Raw genomic sequence first — 19,923 nt, 5'->3', positions numbered from 1 at the left:
GGATCATTGAGTTATCGTACCAAGTTAGTGTGTCAGCATATGTCTGTGTTGTTCGTATATGCCCGCCGAGGGTTAGTGTTGACGGCTGCCTCTATGGTTTCCCTGCAGGAGAAAGAGTGGTCCAGAAAGGCAGCACGCACGGGGTGTGCGGAAACACAACAGCGGGGAGCACGAGCACAGACGTCGGAGGGAAGCACGCACACGGGGTTCAAGGGAGCAACGGGGAGTTATTGTGTTTACAGTTTTTCACTGTGAATAAAGAGCACTGTTTGCATCGCAGAGTCTGCGTTTTGGGTCCTCCTTTCCCCACATCCCCACGGTCTGCCAGCCAGACCGTGACATTACCATTGAGGCCGCCCTCGGTAAGATCCACAACACAAAATACAGCATCGTACAGAAATATCTTTTTGCTTTCTCTATTACTTTCCTTTAGTAAAGACACCTTTAGTAAAAACTTGTCTTCTGCTAATTATTTCTTCCTATTCTATGTAGACAAATCTAGGTCTGTGGACTAATAGGAAACAGCTATTTCTTCTTAAGTTAATCTTCATATCATACGCATGTAATAGAATACATCAAATCCACAAACATAAACTAGTAAAACAAAAAAACGAAGTAATTTGAAATTAATCTTTAAATGATTGTAACTTAAGTACAGATTGCCTTTGTTTCTGAAAAAGCAGAAAACGCTGCATGAACCCAGCTGTAGCGAAGTCCAGGCTGAGTGTTAAGTTGAGGGACAGTCTTTTTCTGTTCCTGCCACAAAATCCAGGTTCCTTCCTCCTGGTTAGTCCAGCTTCCCACTCTTTTCCCAACACAACTGCATCCCATCATTTCCAGTTAAGAGTCAGCATTTATGGACCAGCTCGTGGCCTCATTCTCTGCTGAAAGGGCTTCTGTCCTGTAAACTTTTATTCTCCTTGTGCTCACTCATCACAGACTGCCAATTGCTTTGCCAAAAGGTTGAGCGCACAAAGCCTCATTAAACAGTGCTTTTATGTGTGTGTTTTTTAACCTGTTTGATGGCACAATAATGGGCTTACAATATCCACCTCAACCTCAGAATCACCTCAGATCCAATTCCTGCGTCTTTTGAACAGTTCGAATAACATAAAAAGCCGATGCCGTGTCATTTCAGAGAATTGGGGCCTAATTTGTCATGTGATTTATATTTGTAAAAAAAATAAAAGTCCCCTTTTGCGGTCTATCCTTCAGGCTCAGGTCCTCTATCAGAGGCCTGGGAGCTTGAGGGTCCTGTGCAGTATCTTAGCTGGGGTCTTGACTGGTGTGATAGACCCCAGCCTCTATGGATCTTGTGCTCAGAGCTTGCTCCTGTGCTGCCATGATTAGTGCCTCTGTGCCTCTTTCAGTCCAGCTTTGTCTAGCCACTGGTAGGATTTCTGGATGTCAGCCACCTCCTCTATCTGCCAATGATGTATACAGTCCAGGGGTCTGTCCTTCCATGGTAGTTCCTCCTCTTCCTCCTCTTTCTTGGGTTTCTGCTTAGGGTATTCACTGAGCACGCGGCTGGTGGGATGTTCAGGCCTATGCAGAACAGCGCTGGGGACAGAGCATCGCCTTGGCTTGATGGTGACTTGTGCTATGGGCTTGAAGTTGGCCTCTAGTGTTGTATGCCACAGTCCCATTAAGTTCCTGATGAAGGCTCTTAGGGTCCTGTTGATCTTGTACAGTTCTAGGCATTCCAGGCATTTCATAATCCTTCTTGTAACCCAGACCTTCCCAAAGTGTGGGGCCCGCCCCCTAGGGAGGGGCACAGAGCCATTGCAGGGGGCGCAGTATGAAAAGAGGAACATTTTTCTTGTAAAAACAAAGGGGGGCCCAGCAAAAAAAGTTTTGGGAGTCACTGTTGTAACCAATCCAGGCAATGCACAGATTGGTCCGTCTAGCCTTGCAGTCTCAGGTGACTGTTCTACTGGTGTTTCGCTCCTCTGATATTCTTGCCAATTCCTTTCTGTGCCACGCTCATGTGCTTATGTGTGTGTGTATAAATATAGTTATATTATCTTAGGTATAGTGGTTGTATAGTAGTGTTGGACAGAGTAAGACGGCCACAGTGATAGACATAGCGATACCGAATGACAGCAACATCAGGAAGAATGTACACAAGAAGCTGGAGAAGTACCAAGCGCTCAGAGAAAAGCTCCAGAAAATGTGGAGGGTGAAGAGCCACATGGCACAGCATAGAAGAGCCACCTTGGTGGGACAAGGCTCAGCTGTTCATCTGCACCTAAAGGACAAAGGTCACTCTTTCAAGGATGCCAATGTTCACATTTTGGAAAGAGAAGACAAATGGTTTAAAAGAAGAGTGAAAGAAGCCATCTATGTCCTCTGTGAACGGCCATCTTTGAACAAGGTTAGTGGCTTACAACACCAATTCTCTGCCATCTATAATCCAGTTTTGAGATCCCTCCCCAGACACCTTAACACCCACCTACATCCTGGGCCATTTGACCTCAGTAAATCACATGATAGGGTGGGGCTAGCTTTCATGGTGGGTTCACCTGAAACCTTGGTTGATTGTGACCCACACCCGTTTTCACACCTTTGCTCATGTGATTAGGTAGAGGACAAATAGGGGGTCCATGTTCCTCTTGGGGACACTCCCACAGGGCTTAAAATCTGGGACTCTCCACCATTTGACCTTCTTGAATGAGAGGTGAAAGGTCTTAAAGCAACTTAAAGAAGTCCAGACACTTTTCTTTCCAAGCTACTTAGACTAAGATGACCTGGATCACTGAGACCTTTCACAGACATACAATATATGAAAGAAAGGTTAGATTTTGAGTTTGACTTAAATCAGTGGTTCCCAAACTTTTTTTGCTAGGCCCCCTTTGTTTTACAAGAAAAATGTTCGCACCCCCCCCCCCCTTTCTCACGCATGCACGCACACGCACAAACACATCCTCCAACCACACACACCCATATTTTGCTCCATTGCGGTTTCTTTCACACCTCAAACATTTAGTAAACAATTAAGCAAATACAAGTAATCTGCAATAAATTACAGGTAGTAAGAAAGTAAACTACTAACTCTATTACGCTATGTCCACACCTACACGGGTATTTTTGAAAACGCAGCTGTTTCTTCCACACGTAAACGGCATTTCGAATCACCGAAAACGCAGATTTTTTTAAAACTCCTTTTTTTCTGTTTACGTGTGGACGAGTGTGGGGATGAACAAAAAGTATTTTACCAGCATAATATAATCTGCAGTATGATCATTGCTTTAACAATGTAACAGATAGCTTTAAGATGGCCTTAAGATGTTTATGATGATGTTAACTTTGTATTTCAGGTGCAGTTATAACTATTTTATACATATTGCATATCTGTGCTTATTTGAGTTGATGTTCAGGTTCATTAATGGTTGTGAGCTTCATCTAGTGAGAGTGTCTAGATGATCCATGTTGAGGGAAAACTAGAACATAGAAGGAATTGCACTACATGCTTACACAACAGTTCATTTTAATATCTTTTATATGTTCATATTCTTGTATTAAGCTTTAAGTAGGGGTTCTTGATTAAAACATTTATTTAGTAGAGGACACATACATAGTTTCAGTTGTTGCATATCAGAGTGGCTTCTGTCTCTCTGTCTGGTTAGAGGTTAGGAGCTAGTCGCGAGGTGAAACAGGGTGCAATTGTGGTTAGCACACAGACACACACTTAGTTAGAGAATCATTTATAGGTGAAAGTTTAATCATGTTTTGCTGGGGTTGCAACAAGAGCAGTTTGTCGCAGAACTGCTGCGAGCATCCGGCAGTGACAGGAAGCACCTGTTGTGAAGATAGGAGACAATTGTTCTTTTAAACGGTGTCAAAAGTCGTTGTGGTTTTGATTTGATCTATGTATAAAATGTATCTGTGACGTTGAAGGGGCGTCATTAAATTTAAGCCCTGACGGTATAAATATCTGTTTAATGCTTTGAGTAAGTTGAAGATCAATTGCTGTTTCCTTTGATCTTCCCACATGTGAATTAAAATCTTCGTTTGACTTCACCCGGCCGGACCAGTGTGGTTATTTTTCGATCACCTCTTGTACCCTTCCTCAATTTTTGAATCTTAACACGAGGAATACAGAGTTGGTCACGCAACGTCAAAGGTATGTGCCTTTTTCACGTCACGCTGTGCGCCACGTTATGGTTTACATGAGATGAATTACAGAATGGCAGGTAGAGACAAAATACTGTTAATCTTACTGTCTTCAAGTTTTACACACTAACATATACACACGCAGTTACTGTCCCTCCATTTAGAAAGGCAGAGGCGTCACGGTGTAATTATTTTACTGTATGTGTGTAATAATATTCAACATTGCTATCAATGCATTTTTCAAAAAATGCCTCTCTGTGCAAAATGGGCTTAAAAACATAAACAACTGTAGGATACTGTTTGTCCGTGATTTGGAGAGCCCAGTGCGTGCTCCCGACGCAGGGAAAACCAATCCTGCAGGGGAGACCTACCTTGGCACTTGTGCAGGTGAAGCCAAAGGGAAGATATGCTTCGCCATATTTTCTAGTCTTTGGCTTAGAATGAAGTTGGTTTGAAAACATATTCAGCGATGCTTCATCTCCTGCTTTGCATTTCTGTGGGCGCCCTGTGCTAGCAGTGTCCAAGCGTTTTGTTTTTTCTTCCCCCCCCCCCTTTTCATACCGTGCCCCCCCTGCAATGGCTCTGCACCCCCCCTGGGGGGCGGGCCCCACACTTTGGGAAGGTCTGACTTAAATGTACTGTGTCAAAAAAAGAACAGAAACTATCATGTCATATTTTTACAAAGAGAAAAAACAGCAGCTTTATCACTTTATTTGCTGAAGTGAAGAGATGAATGCTCTACAGTGGCTTTTGTTGTCCATGTGCATTTGCTCCAAAGGTATGTGTGTTCTGTATAATGTATAAATTCTTAAAATATACAGAGTTAAACAGTATGTGTTTTGTTTTGTTTTTTTTATCTTATTTAGCTGAGGAAAAAAATTTCATTATTAAGATTTTGTCCTGTGCATTGTCTTCCTCTCATTGTTTACCCTGTTTTTGTTTGTTTCTTCATCACGTTTTGCTCTCAAATTTATTGCAGTGACTCAACCTGAAGCTTCATCTTGGACTGCTGCTGTGTCATCCTCAGTGAAAGGTCTCCTTGGATCATGTGTGGTGATCCCCTGCTCTTATAACTACCCAGATCCAAAAACCAATACCACAAGCTTTACAGGGATTTGGTACAATGACAATGATCAAGTCGTCTATCATTCTGATGCATCTCAAACTCCGGGTCAGTTTCGGAATAGGACAAAGCTGCTGGGAGACCTCAGCAAGAAGAACTGTTCTCTGATGATTGATGATCTTCAACAAAGTGATGTGGGGCCTTTATATTTCCGGATTGAAATTAAAGGCTATGACCAGTACTCCTACAAAAATAACAAAGTCTCTATTTCAGTCAGTATGTAAAATAATTTATTTTAAAAATTATTGTAAGCATGTTGTGAATATTAGCATAACTATATTTGTGAAAAGATAACATCAGTAATATCCAACGGATGTTTTCACTGTTTTGTTTGCAATAAAATAGGAAATATCTCTCCATTAAATAATCCCTATGCCCAGTCACTGTTTTTAATCTATTTTACTTTTTACAGTTAAATACTTATCAAATCAATTCACTTGATCAAAATTGATAGCTGCATAAAACACAACATCAGCAGCTATACTGTTTAAGTGCATTTGTATTTCCAATACAGTACACTTACCTTCACAACTGCATTTGGTTTATGACTATAATCTTTTTTGTTAACACAGGTCAACCTGATTTATCTGTGCAAGAGGAAGTAAAGGAGGGTGAGAATGTGTCTGCATCCTGCTCCGTGTTTCACTCCTGCCCCACATATCCACCTTCTTTCATCTGGAGTCACTTTGGAGAACAGCAAAATCAAACACAGCAGCTTCATGAAGGCCAGTGGAATTCAACATCTACTCTGACCTTTCGCCCAAACCGCTCTGATCACAACAAGCCTTTAAAATGCAGAGTAACATACCATCGAGGGCTGCACCTGGAAACATCTAAGATACTTCAAGTAAAATGTAAGTATACTATATCAGTTTATACTAATAGCAGATAATTCTACCAGTGCAGATAATCAAATTCGGGTGAAAACGGGTGAAAACCCGTTTTTATCAGTTATGTGAAATTGCCAGAGCAAAGCCTTATCTTCCTCCAAAAGACCTAGAAAAACCTTTTCATGCCTTCATCACCTCTGGACTGGACTACTGCAATTCTCTCTATTTGGGTCTTCAACACTCATTTCTCCATTGCTTGCAGGTAGACCAAAATGCTGCTGCACGTCTTTTAGTGTTAGAATGTATGAACATATCACTCCAGTTTTAGCAAATTTACACTGGCTCCCTGTCTAATATCATGTTGATTTTAAGATTCTTTCACTTACTTTTAAAGTTAAATGATATGGCGCCCAGTTATTTAAGCAAACTCCTCAACATGTATAACCCCAAAAGAGCACTGAGATCGTCTAGCCAGATGCTCTTACTACAGCCAAGGTCTCGATTGAAGCATAGAGGAGATCGGGCCTTCGCAGTTGCAGTGCCTAGACTCTGGAATAATCTGCCAGATGATATTCGTACTTCAGAGTCTATTCAGTCTTTTTAAATTGTATCTTAAAACTCACTTTTTTAGTGTTGGCTTTTAATTCAAGTTTAGTTTGAGTAGCATCACGCTTGTTTTATGTTTGTTAATGCATTTTTTTTCTATTGTTTTCTCTTGTTCTTAATTAATTGTAAAACACTTTGTTGCTTTTAAATGTGATATAGGAATACATTTTGATTTGATTTAGATTTTAAAGCTTTAATTTAAAGGTTGAGTATAAGTCAGATGTAAATGAGGGAGAATCTGTACACCTGAAGTTCTCCAGTGATGCTAACAGGATATGATAAATCCCCACTAATTATATTTCTTGTCCTTAAAGCTGCCCCTGACATCAAGACTTCCTCAAAGTGCTCCTCTGAGAACGGCATCATAAAGTGTGACTGTATCGTAGAGTCCGAGCCTCCCAGCATGGTCTATTTTATTTTGGGTGACAGAGTCATGCAAAGCAGCAAAGCAGAGAAAAATGGCTCTGTTACTATTGAGACTCTGCAGACAGACTTTGGGTCTTTCAGGCGTGTGCAGTGCCTGGCAAACAACGTGGTGGGATATGACAACATCTTGCTCTCTTTACCTCTTAATGGTAAGAAAGGCTTAAGATGCACTGATCTCTCTGTTTTTACATGACAAAAACACTCATTATGGTTTCTATCTGGACAGACAACATGCAGAATATTCTTATCTCATCTGGAGCAGGTGTGATTTTTCTGATTATTCTGATAGGAAGTGGGTTGGGAGTTGTTAAAAAATGGTAAGTTGTCATGAACATAATCATTGAAAATAAGCATTTGTTATTATTGCATCATTTGTGAAATAATAGTCATAATTACAACCAAATGAACACCAGAATGTATGTGTGTGTGTGCAGATCGATCGATCGATCGATAGATCGATAGATAGATATTTAAAATATCTATGTCTTTTTGGTTAGAGGCTGTGAAAAGTGTCAGTTTCCTTTCTCATTTAATTAAAAACATTTTATTGCCAGCAGGGGGAGATCAAGAGACACAACAACCACTAACCTGAGCAACATGATGTCAGACAGACCTGTGGAGCTCCCTCATAGTGCCCCACAAAAAAGGTTTTAATTCTTCACTTCTGTTTGAAAACAAACAAATCTTACTGATGATTAAATATGATTTAAGAAGATATGCAACTAGATTTAATCTTTACCTTTTGCATTCTTTCTCCAGAAAAAACCGCTGTAACGATATCCCTTGCCCTGACATGTACAACAACCCTCCTGTCTATGGCAATGTAGGGATAAGTAATGTTTCCTTCATTAGTTCATTCATTTTGTGCATGCATGAAAAGGGGAGTGAATTAATCTTGTTTCTCTGTGCAGACTGACTGCGATGAGTCAATATACAACAATGTGTAGCGTGTGGAAAACCAGCTGCAGTCCATGTTTGTGTCTTCTGATATGAATCAAGAAAAACATCCTTGTGCAACTTAATCACATATTTCTATCATATATTTTTCACACTTTCTTTGGAAAATAGAGTAAGTAAATAGTATTTGTTAAAGTGCTCTTGTTAATCTCATCTAGAACATTTCCTTTGGCTTATCAAATTATATTGTTTAAAAAATTACCAATAACGTATTGTAAAAATCTTTAAGTTGCTAGGTCGCAAAGGTTGCAGATTTAAAAAAATTCAATCGCAAAATTATTATTATGAAGTATATAATATATGACATATTTTTTTTCACAAATGTGTAATTCACATTTGTACATTCTTACTGTAGGTTTGTAAAAATCTACACTAAGAGTGTACTCATGTTCAAAATTATCGCAACATATTGTCTGATTAAATTATGTGCAAACTTGTCAAATTACTAAAAATGTTTTGAAACTATGTTGTTCATTATTTATACTCAATATCATTTTTCTTTATTATTACCTTTGTTAAGAGCTGTTATGGGTTATCAAATACAACATCAGTCAAGTTATATGATATTGGTCTATCAGCACAGGTCTAGTTGAAGGATGTTTGACCTTCATGGGGTGTGGGTATTTGTGGAGAATAACTATAGATTAGTCTTGAGCATTTATGCAAAATGAAATAAAGAACAAAAAAAGTGTGTTATTCAACCATATTTAATGTCTTACACAATCGTTTACACAGTGATGTTTTAAAATAAAAAAATTTAAAAAACTACCATCAGAATTATTCATGTATGTTTTTGCTTTATGAAGCCATGTTACACATTCTATGCTAATTTCCTTCTGTTTCCTATTACCACTGCAATATACTCACGGCCTGTTTTATATTTTGATACATGACCAAAGTTCTTGCAATTCAATTGCAACACAAGTAAGACTAATTGGTAATCAGGTCTGGATTTTGCAGGCCAGCATGCCAAGGTGAACAAATGTAGTAAATGCTGCTTTGAAAAAATGATTTTGAATATTTGATCGAGATTAGTGGAATTGCTCAGAGTTTTATTAGTTTGATCTTTCTGTTGTTAGAAATGTGTGGAAAAGGTTTAATTCAAAGACTTACAACAATCATCTGTGCCAGAGACAGCTTGCTTTCAACTCAAGTTAACACAGACCTTTATATCAAAGATATTTAAACAGACTGTGACTCAGTAGTCAATGAAAATATTAATACTGGTCAGAAGATGGGGCTGTTAACCAAAATTTAAATATAGCAGTTCCTGAAAAGGTTCAGCAAAAAATCTGAATTTGAAATATTGAAAAACATGAACATGCAACAATAGATAAAATGGAATATGGTTTATTCTTCATTAAACATTACAAAGCACAAAATAAAACCAAGAAAAACATGCTCAAAAGTCAAAGCATGTGTGTAAAAAAAAAAAAAAGTGATTAATATTTGAAGTCATATGAAGGTGATGTAAACTAACGGACACCATCAGTCCAGAAAACAACAAACTGAAAACATCAGAAATTAACCACCACCACAACTTTCAGGAATTCAGGAAGCTGGAAATCAGAGTTAAGGGGAAGAAGAACACAATGAAAAAGGTTAAGTAAAAAAATAACATAATTCCTTTTTTGTTTACATTTTTTTCTGATATTTTCATATTCTAGATACATATTTAAGCATTTTTTATTCATCTTTAGGCATAAAAAGAACATTTTAGAACTTCATTTTTTAAACATGTACTTTTTAAAGAGTTTTTTACATGTTCACTTAGGTGGACAATTTATAGTGTATAGAGTGAGACATCAATGTCCAGTGTAGTGGTTTATGTGCAAGTATACCATCGACACTGACACAAATACAAGAAAATAGCCCTTGAATAGCTGTCTACTGTAGTGACCACTATGCGTGAAACGGTTAAACATACCTGATTATATTCTGATCAGTATTAAGCAATTAAGCATAATTGACTATCAGAAAAAAAAATACCTAATACCATTTCTCTTATTCACAATCACGTATAATGATGGGTTGTGTCACGGTACTGGGTGACCCAGTTTTGTTGTATTTTGTTATTCATTTGTGTTCTAGTTTCAGTTTAGCTTATCTAGTTAATTTCTGCCATTTTAGTCCTTTGTTTTTTAGATCCTTTTGTGTCATCTGCCCCTGTAGTAAGTCTCCCTGGTTTGTGTGTCTACCTATCATGGTTCTTGCCTGTGTGGTTCTTGTTGTCCTGTTTCCTGTTTATTCTGAAAGTCTTGTTTCCATGTTCTATGTGCGTATTTCCACTGTGGTGCCATTATGGTCAATTGTGTCCGCTGTTTCTCCATGTGTGTTCACTTCCCTCTGTTACACTCAGGGGCAATTCTAGGATCAGAGCTTTGGGGGTGCCGAGCACCCAGAGAGCTGCCCATCCTGGCAAGGTAAACTTTAGTCATCACGATGAGACTTCTTCCCCGTCTCTGTCAGTCCCTGCATCCTTAAATGTCTCCAGTTGTCCCGAGTTCCCTCTGACTGTCTCCTTGGTGCATTTAAACCCCTGTTCCTCCCTGTCCTCATCGTCTGTTGTCTTCATCTCCATTATCACTCATCATAATTGTACCCTCTCTGTGCAAGTCTGCAAATTTCTTTATTAAATCATGAGATTCTTAAATTCATCAAGTCTCTCTGTGCCTGGGTCCTACACTCCAAAAATAGAAGAGTCCTTGAAATGTACAAAATATTATTACAAAATTAGAAAAATTGAGACACCTTGGCCTCTGGTACAATGTATACAATGTATGAAAAGATCTTTACTGCAGATACTACTATGGCTCTGCAGATTTGTTCTTTTCTTTTATCCTATGTCGCCTCACCTTGAGGTTGGTAAATCTGTCTATCACATTTTGGTGGTCAAGTTTCTCAAGCATTTCTCAACTGACATCACAGCCAGGTGCTGGAGTCTGCTTTGACCCATGGTCCTTCTCAGCCAGGTATGGAGCTGACTCAAGACACTAAAAGACCTTTCACAGCTACAGCTGCTAGCTGGGTTTGTTAGGGCAACCTGAATAACAGTTTTCAGTGTGGGGACGATCTGATTATCCAGAAGATTGTACAATGTTAACATATCTGGGATGGCACCAGCCTCATTCTTGAGCTTCAAAAAGGTTTTGGCAACCGTGACTTCCTCTGACTGAAGCTCAATATGGTAATGCAGTGCCAGGGCTGACAACCCAGTTTGTTTTGCAGATTCTGTACAGCAGCTTTAATATAGGGAGAAAACAACTTCCAGATTGTACGAGTAAAATTAGTTTAACAGTTTCTGTTTTGCCTGTGTCCTGAATTCGAAAATGTTGAGCAACAGAACAAACCAACAGAGGCTCAGGAGAGTGCAATCAGACAAGGAGTTTATTAAACACACGCAGGAGGAGAAGTATACAGCACCACACCAGCAAAACGTCTCCTGCTAAGAATACACGTGGAAGTGTTTTATAACATCAGGGTTCACGCCCCTTCTCGCTTCGATTACAGATCAGATACATCGATTTGCAGTAAATGGTACATCTTAAATGGCTAAAAACAGACACCAAAGTTCCCTTTTCTATAACACCTTCCATACATGGCAATAAATTTCAAGCCTACATGGTCCCCGAGGGCTTGTCCTCTTCTTGACAGGTCTTCTGTCATCTGTTACCAAGTAGACTAAAATGCAGTCAGAAGCTAAATGAGTTTCAGGCCTTTGGTCTGGCAGGTTTTTGGATTATATGTGTTTGTAAGCGTGTATGTGTCTATCCTTCTATGCTCCAAGTCACCCACAATATATCGACTGAGACATCGCGCTTATCGAAGCTTGAAACCTTCAATAGACTGAGACTGAGCATCAACTCTGAATAAAGCACAGACATGCAATGTGTGTATAAACTGACTAGGGCTGCACCTGTAAGAAAAAGGTTAATAGCAGTAAGTTTCATAAACATCTTTAATGCAATATCAATGCTGTAAGGTATATTATTAATGCAATGTTAATAATGCAGGTTATATTGTTGCAGTAAAATAATTTCTGTATCTCCACACCTGTTAGTACTCCCTGTCTGTTTTCTTACCTGGTTCTTCCTGATCTTGTACTTTCTCCTCATGTTCTCCTCTTTCCTCTCTCCCTCTTTGGACTGACAATCATACACAAATAGATTGTATTCAATTAGATTTAAAAAAATATATATCAAGATCACTAATAAAAAAGTCCTCTCTCACTGTACTTTCAACCAAAAGGCAAATAACCAAAGCACATGTACAACTAATAAAGGATATAAATATTGAAACACTGATCCAACATTATCCTTTATTGACGGATCATTTGATCTTACACTTTTACCTGAATGTGGCTCCTGTTTTTGAAAAAAAACGTCCTCATATCCAATATGAACCTGGCTGTCTCTCTGCACACACACACACACACACACACACACACACACACACACAACAGGAGTTATAAGGTTAATGCGCATCCAGTCAGTTAGCTAGTTAGTACCTTGGGTTCAATATCGGCACATATGATAAAATAACCAGTTTCTCTCATTATATTTCAAACAAGACAGTGGTAACAGCAGCAGGCTACGGATAATGTTAAGTTTTAGATTTTAAATAGGCTGTATAAATTTCAATGGGAGCAACAGGACGGTCAAATATCGCTGAATTTACTACAGATTAGGACGGATTGTAGGGTAGCAAACATAGTCAGGAAACACGTTTTCAACACAGCAGGTTACCTGGGTGTAATGTTTTTCAGCTAAAAACAAACATGGTCTGACTCCTACCTAACTATATAAAGAGTAACTGAAGGTTAAATGCTGAAGCACCCCCAAAAATGGGCTAAAATCGCCCCTGGTTACACTCCTGTGTATTTAAGTCTTGTGTCTCTTACTGTTGTCAGGTCGTCTGCTTATGTTCCCCCCCTTGTAGTCACAGTCATAGTTATAGTCATAGTCACAGTTAAAATCATAGTCAAACTCATAGTCTAGTCTTAGTTGTCGGTTTTGGTTTTGTTATTCATGTATCAGCCTAAATAAAGGCTTGCTTTTGTTTTTCAACCTCAGGAACCATCAAGTTGTTCTCTAAAAGTGAACACGAACTTTTTTTTTAAGTGCTTTAAAAGTGCAAAAACCCACAGCTACAAACATCTGACTGACACTACTACCTTCTAGGTATCCTATAGAAGATTCTCATTGCATCACTACATGCAACATGCAGCTTCTGCATGCAACAGTGATTGTAAGAGGACCACAAGGGGGCAGTACATAGCGGTGTGCAATACGTTTCAAAGCAGGGGCAGGTGTCCTGCAGGTTTTAGATGTGATCTGATCCAACACAGCTGATTTAAATGGCTAAATTACCTCCTCAACATGTCTTGAAGTTCTCCAGAGACCTGGTTATGTACTCATCATTTGATGCAATGGTATTTGCCTGCACATAGAGCTTACAGTGCTGTCTGTATCATCATCATCATTCATTTCATCAGTAATAAAGCATGGATGGTATCTTTTTAATCAGACTTACACTTTATTTATAAATTTGATTAAAAATAAATATGATTTACTATTAGCTAAAACATACAGATAAACTTTTGATAAATATTTGCAGCTCTGGAGGCCAGTATCCCTGAATTGGAGAGTTTGCTTCAAACCCTTGAAAAACCCCTATCTAGCCAGGCCCCTGTAGCTGATTGTAACGCTTGCTGACCCCTGGCAAGCTGTCCCAAGAAAACTGTCCCAAGCACAGGACCGCTGGGTGATGGTGATGAGGAAGCATAGTCTTAAACAGAAGCTCCAGAGGTAGCACCAACATGTTCATGTGTCTTCTCCACTCGGCGACACACCATCCAAGGATTAAATTCCAGTAATTGGCGATTCTGTTCTGAGATGTGAAGCTAGAAACACCAGCAACCATAGCCAATTGTCTTCCAGAGGCCAGAGCCTTCAATGCGCATATTAGAGTCAAACCACAAACTATATCACTCTTTCACAATAAATAATAACGCGCACAAGTTGTTTCAGTGATAACAAACTATATTAATTATAGATAATGCTGTTTATCAACAGTGAAGGCATGGATGTCAACAGATTAACACAGGTGAAACTGCCCCTGACTAGATCTTGCAGAGTGAAAAAACACAAAACAACCACTCGAGGGCCAACTGCCGAACAAAAAACACCTAATTCCATCATATTACAATAGCTATATCAAGCTATATAGTTTATGTCTTCCATATTTCCAACCATATCCATAATCACATACTGTGTATGCTACCATTGTATGTAGTGTATTATCTTACTTTTTTCATTGATTGTACTTATTTGTATTTTTGTATTTCCTTCTGATATCTGTACCTGAGCTGAGGTGACGTAAAAATGTCCCCGTTGTAGGATCAATAAAGTCTTATCTTATCTTATCTTATTGAGGGAAATTTAAAACTGCTGGCTAAGGGTAAATGTAAATTCACTAAAATCCTAATTCCAAGCAGTAATGACACCTGGTTACATTAATCAGAGGACACTAAAATCAATATTGAAAGGATGACTTTGCCAAAACAATGTCGGACTCTGTAGTTTTCTCTGGTCCCCTCCCCAATTGGACCACGAATGACAAGTTTAGCTGCATGTTCTCCTTAAATTCCTGTCTGCCTGAGTGGTGTCCCACAAATGATGTGGGCTTGATAGATAATTGGGAAACTTTCTGGAGGAAACCTCCCTTATTAGGAGGGACCGCATCCATTCCATTTTGGATGGAGCAGATCTCATGTTTAGAAATCTGGCCAAATTAATCAAAACCTCCCAAACGTGACTATCCAGAGTTGGGACGAGGAAGCAGAGTTGCAGTCTTACATGCCTCTCTGCAGCTTCTCTCATCCTGTTATCCCCAGAACCCCATCCCCTTAGAGACTGTGTCAGCTCCCAAATAGACAAGAAACAAACTAAAACCCTGCAAAAAATGACTGAAACATAAGAAATCACAATGAAAGAGCAATACAGTACATGTGGTCAGGTCTGTCATGCCCCAATCCTGGTTTTGGCACCACTGTAAACAAATGCACGACAGTCCCGACCACATGTTCGCACTTTTCAGTACACTTTTTTATTGCGGCTGTTGACTTACACACGCGGCTGCGGTTTTTCAGCAGATGCAGTGGGTGCCCATATTATTAATGTGACTGCTGCGAATTTCTTTGTTCGGCTTTAAAAGTGATTCCGATGCTAAACGTGACTTCCACATGACTTTTCTGCCAGGTAACTTGCGCCCCACCTGTCAGACTTCTGCCCCACACAGGGGGGCGCATGATAGGTTTGTAGCTTGAACCTATCCGCTGGAACGTTGAAGACAATATAATTACACAGCAAAGCAAGACACGAGTAGGCAAAGTTCTTCATGTTACTCATGCATGAGGGAGTCCTGCCTGGAGCCAAGTGTCGTTCCACCACTTGACCTCCGTCAGACTCTCAGCCAGGTCCCCCATAGCACTCCTTTTATTGTGGTTACATGAATATGCATAGGGTCATTAACATATAACATCTTACATAGGTATACATGTGAACAAAGAATACTGTGTGTGTGTGTGTGTGTGTGTGTGTGTGTGTGTGTGTGTGTGTGTGTGTGTGTGTGTGTGTGTGTTCAAGATGTGACCCTGTGAAGACTCCCCAAAGGCTGGTGCCAGGAGTCTAGGGCTCCATCTGAACAAAAGGCTCTTATACTTAAAGAAATATACGTAAGTTTGCTAAACCATATATCAGCAAAAGAGAAGATACGACCTCTCCTAGGAGGTGTGTGATCTATGCCAGAATACTCTGTAGAGGAGTGAACGCACTCCCCTCTTCCTGCTACACAGAGTTGTTACAGACCTCCTTGGATGAGACATTCTTCCAATCTACAAATGATTATATACTTCTAAGCATATATGGTTAAATATTTCTAAGCATAAATGACAATCAACAATACAAAACCTAACAGCGCACCACACACTTTGAGAATTACTGGCATAACCAAACGGAAAAAGTTTATAATTGTGAGACTACATTTCATAGTTAGCATCAAATTAGTGGCTTTAAAAAGTTAAAGAAGAAAGTAAAAGCAGAAGAAAATGCACATTTAAAAAAGCAGCATAATATGACATTACTCTACAGTAGGGATGGGTATCGTTTAGGTTTTATCCGATACCGGTGCCAAATCGGTACTTTTGAAACGGTGCCGGTGCTCAAACGGTGCTCAAACCGGTGCTTAAAGAATGGAGAACACAAAATTGGTCCAAAAACCTCTCATATTCAGCTGGTTTTTGTAAAAATATAACAATGTTAGCCTTTTCTGCAGCTATGGGGCATATATGGCATCACTCTTGGCTGGAAGCAGTGCTTAAACAATGGAAAAAACACAAACTTTGTCCAAAAACCTCTCATGTTTAGCTGTTTTCCACTTTTTCTTTGGTCATTTTATCCTTTTTAGCCAGGGTGAAGGGAGTATCTGCCATCAAACAAGAAGACAGCCGCATGTAGCTATGATGATGTTTGCTAGTTCACCTTACATGCATTAATGTAATAACGTGGTTAGCCTACTCAACGTAAATTAGCTACTCACGCAGAGAAGAACGGCTGCTGACACCATCATCCGTCACCATTTCTGCTACACTGGCAGGGCTAGGGGCCAGGACTCTCCTCTTCGTGTTTTTGGGGGATGTTGCATAACAGGCAACCCACCGGCAGTAGATGTGCTCGGTGTGAGGTCTTGCAGCAAGCTATCAAATACGGTGCATTTCTCGGCTTTTAAAAAAAACGCTATGCGTCGCCAGGTGTTTCATCGGATTTGAGGTGTTACCTATGGGGCGCCGTTTGTAAACTGAAACATGCCGAAATTAACAGCAACATTTTTCCACATTTAGCTCTAAATCTTACAAAAACATGTTTTTTCGAGTCATTTTTTACAACATTTAGTATAATATTTGTAACTTTTCATATTTAAAACAGGATTTTAAATGTTAAATCTAAATGCTAAATGTTAAATGTAAATATTATATTTAAATGTAAATGTTAAATGTTAAATGTAAATATTATATTTAAATGTAAATGTTAAATGTTAAATGTAAATATTATATATAAATCTAAATGTTAAATGTTAAATCTAAATGTTATATATAAATCTAAATGTTAAATGTTAAATCTAAATATTATATATAAATCTAAATGTTAAATGTTAAATCTAAATATTATATATAAATGTAAATGTTAAATGTTAAATCTAAATGTTATATATAAATCTAAATGTTAAATGTTAAATCTAAATGTTATATATAAATCTAAATGTTAAATGTTAAATCTAAATGTTATATATAAATCTAAATGTTAAATGTTAAATCTAAATGTTACGGGAAACTAAATATTTAGCTAATATGCAAATTTATTGTACGGGTCAACGGAAATACCAAAATAAAAGCTTCAAGAAAACCTCCCGCGCTAAAGTGTGCCGGTCGCGGTCAGGTTCTGTGTTTGCGCTCCTCTTACGGTCACTTTTGACTGCCATGAGCTGCTTCGACTATTCCCTACCAGCATGTCCAGCGATTTAGCTGAAAACATTGGAAGAGCCGTTTTGTCGGCCATCCAACGATTCAGCGGTAATGCACCCTCGACCTCACAAACGCCGCAGCACTTGGTAAGTTTATTGTATAGCATTTTGGACGGGTTGATAGCAGTGTTAGCAAAACTAGCAAAGCTAAATTACTTAGCTAGTCCTCAATTATTTCATTTGGTAGGCAGCAGACAGAGATCGAACATCATACAACTCTATTTATTTATTTGGTAGGTAGGTAACAGTCGTTCTTGATGTAAATGTTTCCTTAGGAATCCAGCAATGCACCTGGACCAAGTAGACCTGCCGTCTCCACTGGGATACCATACTGCTCGGTAGGCCTTCTTACACATATCATTTAGCTGACTAATTTTTGTTTTTTCTTTGGTGTAATATGTCACCTTAAATTAAATCCTGTCAAAGTAATGATTCTGATTCTACATACATTTCATCTTCTTAGGGGTCCATCACTAGCAGTGTCACATCACCACCAACAACATTCACAAGTTTTACGTCATATTTTATTACTGTTTTTGCTGTGAAGTGTCTTTTGATTGCTCACTTTCATATTTTAAAACTATTGATAAAATATTACTCTAGCTAATCTGTCACAGTACAATTGCCTCAAATTACCCATCTTTTGTTATAGAATTGTGCTCATTGAGATTTTCTGTGCCGTGTTCTAGGATGGTTACCAAGGAAGGCTTCAGATTTCCAAAGAGGAATTGGAAAATGTTCTTTCCCTGAAAACATCTTTTACTGAAGCTGCATCTATCCTTTCCATCTCCAGGCCCACTCTGTATAAGTTACTGCAAGACTATAATATCTCAGAGTCAAAATTCAATGTAATCAGTGACCATGAGTTAGATCAGATAGTGTCCCAAATAAAAACTGAACATCCAAATGTTGGAGAAGTGATGCTGATGGGTCATCTGCGTTCCAAAAACATAGTGGTTCAAAGATGGCGCGTAAGAAAGTCACTGCGGAGGGTGGACTCGGCTGGTGTTCTATCCAGGAGAAGAACTGCAGTTGCTCGGCGAGTATATTCTGTGCCTCATCCAAATTTCATATGGCACATAGATGGAAATCACAAACTGATTCGTTGGAAGTTTGTTGTTCATGGTGCAATAGATGGATACAGCAGGATGTTGATGTTTCTTCAGTGCTCCAGCAATAATCGAGCTGAGACTGTGAAAGCCCTCTTTACTGCAGCTGTTGGACAATTTGGCAGACCCCTGCATATCAGGACTGATCACGGAGGAGAGAATGCTCAGATTTGGGAGGACATGCGAGCAAGCAGGGGTGAAAGCTCTGTCTTAATGGGAAGTTCTGTGCACAACCAGAGGATTGAGCGTTTCAACCGAGACTTAAACAACAACTGTAGCCGCATTTATGCACCTATATTTTATGAATTGGAATCACTTGGTATCCTAGACTTAGAAAATGCAACAGACCTATTTTGCCTTCATTATGTGTTTCTACCACGAATCAACCGCACTTTGAAGGAATTCAAAGCTGGATATAACAATCACTCTGTTTCCACTGAAGGTAATAGAACTCCCATCCAGCTTTTTGCCTGCGGAACTCATGTGTCTCATCGTCACAACCCAGAACTTTCTACAGCAGAGGTCTCCATACCCTCCTTGTCAAACTCTGAAAGTAGGTTTGTCCCATTAAATGACAGCGATTTACAAGAGCTATATACAAGCATTCACCCTTTTGAAGAAGACAACAATAATGGTAAAACATTGTTTCAATGAACACAGCAGTATATTTTTAACAAACTTGTAAATGTGTGACCTCAACCACAGGATACCAGTGATGTTCTAAAGAGTGATGACACTTAATATTCTTAAATGCTGTACAGCAAATGCAGTTTTTGTACTACTGCAGAAGCCCCTCCCCTCTAGCAGTGATGCCTCCTGCCACATAAGGACTCAGAGTTAATGACTGACAGTGACTCATAGGCTATTCAGAAGGCTACAACCACTTTTAGTTTATGGGTAAAACCAGTTATTCAGATTGAAGTAAAGATCAAATTCACACTGTAATACAGTATAACAGTGAAAATTATCAACACGGAACAGTCAGTCTTTAAATCAATTCACAAGATTATCTACAGTATTGTGCTAATCATTGTAAAGTTGCAATAGTCTTAATAAATGTTGCTGTTAGATGTCTAAGTAATCCTGGCTTGTTCTACAAAGCATGTTTAGTATACTCTGTGCATAAACTGTTTTGAAGTGTCCTTGTTTAAAAAAGAAAAGCTTAATAAAATTATTGTAT

At 38.9% G+C, this 19,923-nt stretch overlaps 2 protein-coding genes across 2 annotated transcripts; both read left to right on the top strand.

Annotated features, from left to right (window-relative positions):
• Nucleotides 1-3,683: 3,683 nt before the first annotated feature.
• Nucleotides 3,684-8,813, top strand: LOC146563555 (myelin-associated glycoprotein-like). Its single transcript, XM_085290252.1, has 8 exons — nt 3,684-4,123; nt 5,093-5,452; nt 5,809-6,090; nt 6,987-7,247; nt 7,325-7,415; nt 7,653-7,745; nt 7,858-7,921; nt 8,010-8,813. The coding sequence occupies exons 2-8, from the start codon at nt 5,344-5,346 to the stop codon at nt 8,043-8,045; spliced, it is 936 nt and encodes a 311-aa protein (XP_085146378.1). The 5' UTR covers nt 3,684-4,123; nt 5,093-5,343; the 3' UTR covers nt 8,046-8,813.
• An 8,553-nt stretch (nt 8,814-17,366) lies between these two features.
• On the top strand, nt 17,367-19,923 carry LOC146563554 (uncharacterized). Its single transcript, XM_085290728.1, has 3 exons — nt 17,367-17,721; nt 17,910-17,972; nt 18,324-19,923. Exons 1-3 carry the CDS (start codon nt 17,620-17,622, stop codon nt 19,395-19,397), a joined length of 1,239 nt encoding a protein of 412 aa, XP_085146854.1. The 5' UTR covers nt 17,367-17,619; the 3' UTR covers nt 19,398-19,923.

This window comes from Mchenga conophoros, linkage group LG11 (assembly GCF_057382185.1).
Source record: "Mchenga conophoros isolate Kocher_MC1m ecotype Shallow Benthic linkage group LG11, M_conophoros_male_GT1.1, whole genome shotgun sequence".
Lineage (NCBI taxonomy): Eukaryota > Metazoa > Chordata > Actinopteri > Cichliformes > Cichlidae > Mchenga > Mchenga conophoros.
Note: the sequence above shows the minus strand (reverse complement) of the source record. Positions and strands in the feature narration are given on the sequence as shown.

Bases quoted from the DNA above. Each gene is read 5' to 3' on its own strand.
- LOC146563554 (XM_085290728.1), top strand. From the start codon at position 17,620: ATGTCCAGCGATTTAGCTGAAAACATTGGAAGAGCCGTTTTGTCGGCC. The intron at 17,722-17,909 runs GTAAGTTTATTG...ATGTTTCCTTAG, and splicing joins CACAAACGCCGCAGCACTTG to GAATCCAGCAATGCACCTGG. The intron at 17,973-18,323 runs GTAGGCCTTCTT...GCCGTGTTCTAG, and splicing joins CTGGGATACCATACTGCTCG to GATGGTTACCAAGGAAGGCT.
- LOC146563555 (XM_085290252.1), top strand. From the start codon at position 5,344: ATGATTGATGATCTTCAACAAAGTGATGTGGGGCCTTTATATTTCCGG. The intron at 7,746-7,857 runs GTTTTAATTCTT...TTCTTTCTCCAG, and splicing joins CATAGTGCCCCACAAAAAAG to AAAAAACCGCTGTAACGATA. The intron at 7,922-8,009 runs GTAGGGATAAGT...TTCTCTGTGCAG, and splicing joins ACCCTCCTGTCTATGGCAAT to ACTGACTGCGATGAGTCAAT.